This window comes from Lissotriton vulgaris, chromosome 6 (genome assembly GCF_964263255.1).
Source record: "Lissotriton vulgaris chromosome 6, aLisVul1.2, whole genome shotgun sequence".
Lineage (NCBI taxonomy): Eukaryota > Metazoa > Chordata > Amphibia > Caudata > Salamandridae > Lissotriton > Lissotriton vulgaris.
Window position 1 is genome coordinate 388,846,695 of NC_141694.1, and position 12,083 is coordinate 388,858,777.

The 12,083-nt window shown below is 44.3% G+C and overlaps 1 protein-coding gene across 3 annotated transcripts in view; it reads left to right on the plus strand.

The window, feature by feature from the left end:
• ARHGEF10 (Rho guanine nucleotide exchange factor 10) overlaps positions 1 to 12,083 on the plus strand; it is an 888,980-nt gene that overhangs the window by 693,782 nt on the left and 183,115 nt on the right. For all 3 annotated transcript variants that reach the window (XM_086926411.1, XM_086926413.1, XM_086926412.1), the window contains one exon: positions 10,046 to 10,220. In XM_086926411.1, coding sequence (XP_086782537.1) covers positions 10,046 to 10,220 — 175 coding nt within the window. The remainder of the gene's footprint in view (positions 1 to 10,045; positions 10,221 to 12,083) is intronic.

Here is a 12,083-nt window from a genome sequence, read left to right on the forward strand (position 1 = left end):
GTAGGCATAGCGATCTAGAGGCATGATTTCATTAGGTCGAGGATATTTCTGCTCGTACTGGAGAAATGCTTTTGTTTGTAGCGTAGGGTAAAATCTATAGCCGGCATCTGTTGTAATGAGGGTATTTGCCCATTGTATCCATCTTGGATATAGAGCTTTAACATTAAGAATGCTTGCTCTGGTAATCGTCTGTAAGGTCGGTACCAGGGTCACAACAATAATTTGTTTTCCTTGAGCCAGGGCACACTCTTTCACTACAGCAGTCTGAACTGTTGTCATGATTTTTTTAATAGGTGTAAAACGCATTTCTGCATTGGTTTACAGATGCAATTTTGTATGCAATTGGTACTGTACTACCTTCAATGTACCCTGATATACCCGCAATTACATGGATCATCAAGTTTGCTTTATTTACATGTGTGTGCAAATGTTGGAAGCTATCATGTCCTCTTGGACAGAATGTAAAATTTCTGTGTGCTCTTGTGTCCAATATGTCTTTGAAAAGTCTGGATGAATAAGATTGCAGAATGGTTTTACCCATTTGGGTATTCTGGAATATATGTTGTGTCAAAATTCAAAAATCCTAATATGGATCATAATCTTTTTAGCGTCGGAGGGAACAGCAATGCACATTTTTCTAAAAGATGGGTCGCCATGCTCTTGCCCTCACTTGACGACTTGCATCTCAACAAGCATTTGCAATGCAATAGGTCGCGCATTAATTAAGTTTGAGCTATTAGCATTGCTAAATATTGCAACACCAATTGCAACAAAAGTCTATAAATTGTAGACCAAAAAAATGTGTATTTGTTTTTGTAGCAATGGTGACATGCTGCGCTTTAGATGAATATGAGTAAAGTGCGCCATACTGTGATTGTTACAATAGTAAATTGTAGATGCGTTAACAATTGATGTGTGCACTGATGGCTGGTGGTGTGTTTGCATGTAGAAATTGTGCACTGATGGCTGGTGGTGTGTGGGCCTGGTGGAAGTGTACACTGCTGGCTGGTGATTTGTGAGCCTGGTGGAAGTGTGCACTGATGGCTGGTGGTGTGTGTGCCTGGTGAAAGCGTGCACTGACGGCTACGGGTGTGTGTGTGTGCCTGGTGAAAGTGTGCACTGGTGGTGTGTGTGTGCCTGGTGAAAGCGTGCACTCACGGCTGGTGGTGTGTATGTGCCTGGTGAAAGCGTGCACTGACGTCTGGTGGTGTGTGCCTGGTGGAAGCATGCACAGACGGCTGGTGGTGTTTGTGCCCGGTGAAAGCGTGCACTGATGTCTGGTGGTGTTTGTGCCCGGTGAAAGCGTGGACTGATGACTGATGGTGTCTGTGTCTGGTGTAAGTGTGCACTGATGGTGTGGTTGTGTGTGTGTGAGGTTGTGTGCGTGTGGTTTTGTGTGTGTGGTTTTGGTTGTGTGTGTTGTGTTGTGGTTGTGTGTGTGGTTGTGGGGTGTGTGTGGTTGTGTGTGTGTGGTTGGGTGTGTGTGTGGTTGTGTGTGTGTGTGCTTGTGTGTGTTCTTGTGGTTGTGTGTGTGTGGTTGTGTGTGTGTGTGGTAGTGTGTGTGTGGCATAGCCAATAGGTCTCGCCTTTGGGACCTTATGTGTTTAGCCACATCTTTAGGCTATGTTGCAGAGCATTGGGGATGCTGTGCATTATGTTGAAAACTTAGAATGAAATGTGTTAAGCATTTTTGTTACCTTTATACAAACAAAGGCAACATTATATGCAACTGAAAAACCTGATTAAAAAAAGATTTTAACACAAAAATTGTCTACTCTTTTTGTGCTTGCACTGCTGGCAACTACTTCCTGCCTGTTCTCATGCTTGTTTGTTATAATTTTTTTGTTATGGGGGAGCGGGACATAAATAACGGGGGAGTAGATGTATGAAAACAGTAATTTAATTAGAACATAAGCAGCGGACAGACACTAGGGGAGACTCAACAGATGCCAGATTCTAAGGGCAGACTGACGTGATCCTTAGGTGGTGCGCTGATGCAAAATCGTGGTGGTGATTGATGTTTGGTGTTCAGATGGTCATAATATGTGGTGTGGATTGGAGGTACGTTGTGCATTGTGGAGTTTTGGAGTTGAAATATGTTGTTTGGTGTGTAATTATACGGTGTGTATTGGAAATGTGTGGAGTTGAATTGTGTGGCCTGGAACTGTGGTGTTCTGTGAAATTATGCTTAGTGAAATTGTGTCATGGTGTGGAGTGCATTTTGCATTTAGTGCAGTGTAATTGTGTTGCATATAATTATGTGGCAGTGAGTGGTATTGTGTGGAGTGTATGTTGCATTCAGTAGAGTGTAATTATGGGGCACTGAGTGGTATTTGGAGTGTATGTTGCATTGAGTGCAGTGTAATTATGTAACATAATTATGTGGCACTGAGTGGTATTGTGTGGAGTGTATGTTGCATTCATTAGAGTGTAATTATGTGGTGTGTAATATGTGGTACTGAGTGGTACTTGGAGTGTCTGTTGCATTGAGTGCAGTGTAGTTATGTAGCATATAAGTATGTGGCACTGTGTGGTAATATGTCAAGTGTATTTATGTTGCATTGAGTAGAGTGTAGTATGAGGTGTGTAATTATATGGCACTGAGTGGTATTATGTGGAGTGTATGTTGTATTCAGTAGAGTGTAATTATGTGGCACTGAGTGGTGTTTGGAGTGTATGTTGCATTGAGTGCAGTGTAAATATGTTGCATATAATTATATGGCACTGAGTGGTATTGTTTGGAGTGTATGTTGCATTGAGTGCACTGTAATTCTGTAGCATATAATTATGTGGCACTGAGTGGTATTTTGTGGAGTGTGTGTTGCATTCAGTAGAGTGTAATTAAGTGGTGTGTAATTATCTGGCACTGAGTGGTATTTGGAGTGTATGTTGCATTGAGTGCAGTGTAATTATCTTGCATATAATTATGTGGCACTGAGTAGTATTATGGGGAGGTTATGTTGTATTCAGTAGAGTAAAATAGTGTGGCGTGTAATTATGTGGCACTGATTGGTATTATTTGTAGTGTATGTTACATTGAGTTCAGTGTAATTATGTAGCATATAATTATGTGGCGCTGTGTGGTACTATGTGGAGTGTATTTATGTTGCATTGAGTAGAATGTAAGTATGGTGCGTGTAATTATGTGGCACTGAGTGGTATTGTGTGGAGTGCATGTTGTATTTAGTAGAATGTAATTGTGTGGCGTGTAATTATGTGGCACTGAGTGGTATTGTTTGGAGTGTATGTTGCATTGAGTGCAGTGTAATTATGTAGCATGTAATTATGTGGCACTGAGTGGTATTGTGTGGAGTGTGTGTTGCATTCATTAGAGTGTAATTATGTGGCACTGAGTGGTATTTGGAGTGTATGTTGCATTGAGTGCAGTGTAATTATGTGGCATGTAATTGTGTGGCACTCAGGGGTATTTGGAGTGTATGCTGCATTGAGTGCAGTGTAATTATGTGGTGTGTAATTATGTGGCACTGAGTGGTATTTGGAGTGTATGTTGCATTGAGTGCAGTGTAATTATGTGGCATGTAATTATGTGGCATTGAGTGGTATTACGAGTGTATGTTGCTTTGAGTGCAGTGTAATTATGTAGCATATAAATATGTGGCACTGAATAGTATTGTATGGAGTGTGTGTAGCTGAGCAGCCAGGCAATACAGAACTATTTCAATTATTTGCACACAAACATGCAGAGAAACACTCATAGAAACATAACTTTGCCTGTCTCAGCACTGTTTCACACAACTAATGTAAACGGTATCAATTTATTTTCATAGATTGAATAAGTTACACCAAAAGCCAGAAGGTTTTCAGTTGACATGATCAGTGGAAATGCTCGAGCCCTTCTCGTGTGCAATCCTCTGATAGAGTACTGAGGGCTAGTGAGATCTCCGTTTGTCCTGCTCCAAATAGATACAGAAGTGGAGAATGACAGAGAGAAGGAAGGTGGTGAAGGAGGCGAATGTCAGAGGGCACAAGAGGAACGGAAAGACGGGGCACAGGGAAGAGGGAAGGGAAAGGATTAGCGGGAGAATGAAAAGCACAGATTATAAAATAGTGAAAGTAACAAGAGACTAGGTTTTAACAAATGCCAGAAGATTCACGCGTCGATGTACCACACACTGCAGTGAGAAGTTCTGAGCAGCCAGGCACATACGATGGGGGGTGGGGGAGCGCATTCCTTTGAAGTGTTTGAAGTCTGATGCCGGCTGGAATCAAACCAGCATGAGTGCGGAGAGAGGCAAATGGTGTGCGATGTGCACGCGCCCGCGCACTGTAGGCAATCCACCTTTGGGTGCATTTTTGAGAGCCCTTGCTTCTCACTGAGAACGCATGCGCATTCGCTCAGTGAGACGGTTACGTAAGTTTTAAAGTTTTTTCAATAAATTCCTTTGTAGGAGACCCACCTTGTGATTTCATTTTGTCCTTGTTCTTCATGTTATCTCACTTCTTCTTTGTCAAAGAGTTGGGTCCTTGCTTAGAGTTATCTTTTTCAGAATTACTCTTTAACTGCGGTTTTCCTGGTCTGGTTCCCAAATTATCTCTATCCAGCGTAGCATAGGTTTCTTTGATACTTTTAGGTAATTTACACTCCTGCTGTGCAGGAAGCAAATCTCTTAGGCATTGGGGTATAGCTAACACTGCTACTGCCCCATTAATGTTACTCAACATTATGGCGGATACTGCGGCAAAATTGCCCATCAGTTTCATCCCTAAGTCCAAGGCAAGTGCTGCCCCATGCTCATTCTGGGCCTGTTTTACTACTTCAGGTAGAACCGCCAAAGATGGGGTACCATGTGTTCTGGTATATACACCAGCAAAGATCGTGCTCCAAGTGGCACAGTCCTCTACTAGAGAGTGACCCAATTGGCAAGTAAATTGTTAGTATCCTGTGTTATTTCTGCGGGCCCGAATGGGGAAATACTGCTTCAAGCTGGTTTGTTTGTTGTGCAATCCAAAATGGAATTTCTTTCCTTTTGGTGGGAGCTTTTCCCATTACTGCATTCAATGTTTGTGGGCTAATGCCTGATGTAGCTAACTGTAGTGCTACCACTTGAACAGTCCATGCAGGTGTAAGAGTTAAAGTTTGTATCAATACCTGTGTGTGGCATCTGTAGATTATTACTAAATTGTTGTATAATACCCGCAGCTGGCATGGGGTCAAGTAGTTGTGTAACCAGCTAGGACCGGCCATGTTGCCCCTCATTGCTGAGTGGGCCCAGTCTCATGTTTTGTATCCTATGGGGGAGAGAGCCTTTAAACCAATTAGAATGTGCTTGGTAAGTTTGAGGGACTTCTATCTCCTCATATGGAGTGTATTCATTGGTAATTTGTCTACTTCATATTTGGGAAATACCTGTGTAGCATCATCTTCAGTAAGCAATGTAACTCGGGAGTAAAATACCTAACCCAACATGTGTATGTGTAAAGAGCACGTTCACCCATAGGCATCTTGGTCCTGAATAACAAATGTTTATTGTTCCCCAACTCAATGGTACTCATTTTATCGACCTCAGATCGAAGAAAGGCTGAGTGGACCTGCTAGGTTTTGAACCTATGACCATGAGGTCAAACACAGGCCCCTGCGGTGGACGCATTAGTCCACTGAGCCACCAGACCTGACAGACCAGACTAATACCTCTGTTCTATAAGCCTCATGTGCCTCTACCATGAAGGTAACATCCCCACCATCTAGTGTGAGGCCATGTTGTAGTATTTTTGGAGTGACTGCATGTCTGAAGTTTTCAGAAATATTTTGGGCCCTAGTATGTAGAACATAGATTACAGAATTTGGCCTTACACAGTGGGAATGAGAGCCTTTCAAGCTTGAATTTATCAACAGACAATACAGAGATTATATCCACTCAGCTGCAGAGGATTTTCCCTACCATCACAGATGTCCCTGGTTTAAAAGATGTCGAGGTATCTCTGAGGAAGCACAATTGAACTTCTCAGTTGATCTATACAAAATAAGAATCCGAACAATGTTGGCAAAGCCATGTCATGTAGTCTCCATTAATCCATAGGAACTGCGTATTTGTGGATGACATAAACTTAGGATGGTGCCTGATTCATGCACTCCTGCAGGTTATGTTGTCCCTTTGACCAGCTAGCTCAAAGTCCCACAATAAATACCCCCTAATCCTAGACAGAGAGCAAACAATTCTGGCAACTACTGAACAGGACAACCCTGTTCCTTCAAGAACTGTGGTGATAGACCAGCCTTTCACTCTGACACTCGTGCTGACTATTGCTCAGAGAAATATACAAAGACTACATGAAGGGACGTATTACAATATTTATTGAACCAAAGTGATACAAGTATAGAAAATATGTGCTTCAATATTCAATAGACAGAACCAGACAAAAGTTATGAGTGACAAGACAAGACAGTGAATAAAATGAAGAGTTCCACCATCTTGTTTAGACAATTTATATATGCATTCATATACAGTATTATAACCTTCTAGCGTCCTCCTATGATGCAAACCCTACTCTAAGTGTCTAAGATGTAAATGTATGGTCTGCCAAGAAAGCCCCTCCTGGATGATCTAACTCCTTTACCTGGCGGTTAAGAGTATAGGACCCTGTCTTGGTCACAAACAAGACACCCCCTACGAAGAAGTCAGTCAGCTGGTGTGCAAAAGCTTCTGCATGTATGGACCCCTTGAAGTCAGTAGATGTGTCTCCTCTGATTATACTTCGGGAAACAAAACGTTCTAAATAGAAAAAGGCATCCTTGCCTTGGACCGAGATTGTGATCAGGCTGCCATTGTTTTTTCCACAGATAGCTGTGTCGCCATATGGACTTAGTAACAAACACATTTGTATAACTCACATGGTGATCTTGTACACAATGCCATGGCAGTGTGATACTGTTTTCACAAAGTTCTCTGTCAACAAGGTTACTGTTTCCAACTAACCCAAGTGCCATGAATGACAATGTGTGTCAAAAGTTGATGTGACAAAGTGAAGGCAACTTTAGGAAAGAACTGTGTAAATGTAAAATGGTACTATTTCCTACCAGGCCGAACTCGGGCACATGACACTATGAAGGAGCTAAAGGATTTCTGCAAGGACGGGTACTGGAAAGGAGATCCACAGGGGGGGAGTACTCCTCTGAAAGTCTTAAGGATGCAAACCCTTGGAAACTCCAGAAGGATCCCAAACCAGAAACCCAAGAGGGCAGTTGACTAAGAAGGGAGCAGAGGAGAATAAAAATGAGTTTGCAGAAGCACCAGAGGAGACAGGGGAGCTCACAAAGAGGGTTCCCTGCTGGAAACAGTGTCGCCTCACACATCATGTCCCCTGAAGAGTTCAATGACAGACCGGCAGAGAGGGACCAGCAGCTGTGGCTGGCCCAACTGGGTGCAGAGGAGAGAAGGGATGAGACTGACAACGCCATGGCTGGGGAAAGGATAGTTGAGACTGAAAGGGCCTTAGCCAGAGAGAAAATTACCATGGAGGCCGCTGAAGATGAGAGAGCCACATAAGAAAGGAAGTTCTTGTGAGCTCATGAACTGAGTCTAAAGGAACTATAAATAAAAGCAAAGCAAGATTTGGTGCCTGACTTCAGGGAAGGGGGTGACATGCACAGGTGGTTTTAGGAATATGCGGTTACTCTATTAGCGCACAGGATTGGCGAGATGTTCTGTGAAGTCATATACCTGGTGATGGGAGGGATGCTCAACTGGCCCTAGATGGGAGAGACAGTCTGAGGTATCCCACCATGAAGGAGCCCCTTGCCAAGAGATATGGCTTCACCCCAGAAGAGTGCAGGTTGAGATTTTGGGGCAGTTGGACACTGTCTCACCAGTCCTGGGAGGATTCTATTGGTCACTTTGTCAGGGCACTGGATGGTTGGGCGAAGGTTAGTATGGTGAATACAGAGGAGGGGGATGTACAGTTTGATTGCCAGAGCGTATATGTTCATTCACTGTTTCCCAGAGCTATGCCAAAACCTGTTGGATTGTAAGTTCACTGACCCCAGTGAACGTGCAACAGAGGCAGACTTCTGGGTGAGTACCTGGATATATGGGATGGCTTTGGGAAGTGCTCCCAAGAACGGTGGCTCAGGTCTCCTCAACAAAGTGAGCAGGCGGTACTAGTAATCCAGACAGGTCCCAGTGCAGTAGCGGGAAAAAAGGGTTCCATGTACTTTCCAAGTGTTGGAAAAGGGGTTTGCATGGGAAAAGGCCCAGGTGCCCTATTTCTAGCCTCAGTGCTTGGATTGCTCTCAGAGTGGGCATGAACAGGGGCACCTGGTCTGCACTAGGAGACCATCCAATGATGGGAGTCCTGCAGTGTCAGGAGAACTTGGGGGGCAGCTGCCACAAGGGTCCTACCAGTTCTGGTTTCTGGGGCTATCACTCCACAGTGGAGGGTACATAAGCCCAGACGGAGGCGCAGGTGGTGGAAACAGTCAGGCATTGCCAGGTCTGCAATCAGGACACCCCTGGACTGACCAAATTGAGGCCCCTTCTGGCCTGGGGTGGAGTCTCCATGCACTTTCACAGAGACATAGGGCGAGGGTCCTGCACAGTCCAGACTTTTGTACAACCCATCCAGGGTGTGTTTCCCTTGAGAGTGGGGGGTAGGGGTACTCCCCTGGAAGTCCTGGCTTGACAGGCACATGTTCAACCTAAGGGTACAGCCCTGGATTCAAGAATCAGTGTCAGGATACCACCCCTGAACTGGTGGGAGGGGAAGTGGAAACAGGGTGCAAGGCACCTGAGTCTAATGCTCTTCACCCTGAGAAGTAACAGGAATCAGAGAGCCCAGAATGGCCTGGGGCCTAGCTCTTGTCACTGACAGCTGACAGCTGTCAGTGACAAGAGTGTGTGTGTATTGCACAAATACTTTACACATTGCCTCTGATTATAAGCCTTCCTGCTCTGTGCCAAGCTACGAGAGGATGAGCGCATGTTATCTTTGGTGTGTTACTGACCTGCCCTGACTGGGTTTTGCTTGGCTTAGGTGCATACCTTTGCCAACCAGAAACCCCATGTCCAACAAAGCGATTTAGCTGAGGTGTTTGCTTAAGGAATAATATCTGAATCTTCTTGTTTTTTTTACCCACGTTTGTTTAGTAGACCTACTTTAATTATTTGTGATGAGGAGAAATTCTGGGTGTAAGTTTCAGGTGCCTTTTCTTTAGTTATTTATGAATATTGCCGTAGTAAGATTATAAAATGGTAATCAGTTGAGTTGAGTTCATCTTTAGATACAACCGTTTATCACCCACATATTGCTGGAATAAGACACATTAAGCCTTATCTGAGAGGCAAAAACGTGTTTGTTGCAGTAGAAATGTGTGTGAAAGTTGAAACGTTCAGGGCATCACCTAATTTAAAAAAAGGTTTTCTGAATCCAGTTCACATGTATTTACAGACATGGGGCCGCATTACGCATGTGGCACACTTTCCTTCATTGCGCCTGGCGCACCTTTAAAAAGGTGTGCCCGCTGCAATGAAGCAAAGTGGTGCATGCGCTGTCCGCAGGACAGCCACAAACATGTGTTGCCCTGGGGGCAGTGCATTCACATGTGTTTTTCACTGTGTAGCCAGCAACCCGCCTGCACTTTTAAAGGGAAATAGAGATCCCCTTGCAGGTGGGTGCAGTCAGTGACTGCACCTGCCTGCAAGGGGAGGTATGAAAGTTCCATGGGACCCCCTTTACCCCCCGCAGATGGCTGCTCTCAGGAGATGCACTGACAGTGCACCACTTTTTAGGTAGTGCGCTGCCAGTGTGCTTCTTAAGGGTATATCGCCTCTGCACCTACAACCGTAATATGGCCCAGGTACGGAGGCAAAGCATGTCCCCATGAAAATGAGTTAACGCCCCCTTGGAGATAGCGCTGGGGCTTTGTGTGCCAGCACTATTGATATTACAGAAGGTGCCGCACAAGCATCTGCAGCCCCTTCTGTAATACCATAGTCCATAGTGCTGTGGTATTCATATTTTGACACAATTTGTTTCAAGTGTTCTTTATTTGTAATGTTTATGCTTGTTTTTTTATTCTGGGTCCTTACAGCGCCAGTTTGATGCCCATCATGAAGAAGGCATGGTGATTTCTCATATGGCTGTTGTTGGAGTTGGCATCTGGATTGCCTTCACATCTGGGTCGGCGTTGCGGCTCTTCCACACAGAGACACTTGAGCACCTTCAAGATGTTAACATCGCAGCTCCTGTTCATCATATGTTGACAGGTAATATTAGTTCAAAATCACCGTAACATATTGCACTTAAACAGAAGTTTACAAAGGTATTAAAGCCTGGCATGTTCATGTTAGTGATAAAATGTTACTAACTTAAGCGTGGAGATTTCCGCAGCCCTAAATGCCACTGAAGGGATGGAAAGTGGGCTTGAGGGTGGTTTACCTTGGAGCTTTGGAAACACCCACAAACCTTTCTGTTTGTGGGCATCCCTAAACTCCTCTCCGTCTCCTTGCCCCTGAAAGGGTTCTTCCTTAACCTCCCGGCAAGGGCTGACATGATTCCCTTTCCAGTTTGGGATGAGGAATACATCATCATCCTGATTTGCTAGGGGTATAGAGGAAGGTGATTCTCTACAGGGGAAATATATTCCCCGCAAGAAAAAGAAAGTGCATGTTTTCAGATCGACGAATATCACATAGATGGTGACAGCATCTATTTGATATTCGTCGACCTGAAAATGGCCTTTGATTTGGTCCCCAGAGCAAAATTGTGGGAGGTTCTTAAACAACAGGGAATCCCCTCCATCTCCTGTTATTGATCACAACACTACATGAAAGCAACTTTGCCTAAGTAAGGTACGGGAAATATGGGGAATTAACACCTCACTTCCCAGTTAACAGAGGAGTAAGGCAGGGGTGTGTGCTTGCCCCTATCCTGTTTTGTCTTTTCATCAACTCTCTAATTGCCCAATTTAATGAGGTAGCGGACAACAAAGCCTCCAAGCAGGTACATAGAAAGGTGCCAGCAATGCTGTTTGCGGACGACACTCTCCTGTTGCCGAAGTCGCCTATGCGCATCCAGAGGGTTCTTGATAGTTTTGTAACATTCTGCAAAAACAGGGGGCTGGAGATTAATACACTAAAAACCAAATGTATGGTCTTTAACCCATTCAATACTTCCCGCCCAAACCCCTCTTTAAATGGTACCTTGCTAGAGAGGGTGACCTTTTTTGACTATCTTGGCTTCAAACTGCCGGAAACCTTTCATTGGGGTCAACAAATAGCCAAAGCAAGCCTCAAATTAGCATAGACGGTTGTTTTTTAAAAAAAAACCTATATGAATTCCTCCTATGAACCGGCAGGCCCGGTGGTTGAGATATATAAAGTATAAACCAGGAGTGCTGCAATGTTTTGGGCGGAACTATGGGGCCACTGTCCCCCTGGCGCTCTGACTAAAACAGAGAATGATTTTATGAGACAGTTGTTGGGCCTTCCTCTAAGTACCCCTCTTATCCCCCTAAGCATGGACTTAGGAATCAGACCTATTACAGAGGAGACTGGTCCTAGACCTTTGACCTTCTGGCGTAGACTGTGGGTGACCCCAGAACTAGCAGTCTACCAGTCAGAACTAATGGAGATTTTGGATCTCCCGGGTATGGGTAAACTGCCATGGCTCTCACATATAAGGGATGCATGTTATACGATAGGTCTCCCAAACCTATGGAGCAACCCAGAGATAGCGTGCTTGGCAACTTCATGTCATAAGTAGTAGGAGCATATAGATCCCTCAAATTAGCTGACATTGAGAGAAACATCCAACTTGGTAATTTAACAGCTTATTTTTTAAACATTAAAACTGAGTATCAGCTCGAGCCCCTTCTGGACGACATTCAACCTGTCCTGGCAAGGAAATTATGTATCCAGTTTAGAATAGGGACATTGCCGCTTCACGCCTTCACTAACAAATGGCTATAAGCCCGCCCTGCTATTCTTGTCTTTTTCTTTTGCCCTGGCTATAAAACAGCCAGACGTCAATGGCTACTACCACTTTACAGAAACCTGGGGTGCAGGCAGTGCGAAGAGCCATTTAGAATATTGAGAATGGATACCCACCCACCCATTGTTTTCGCCATC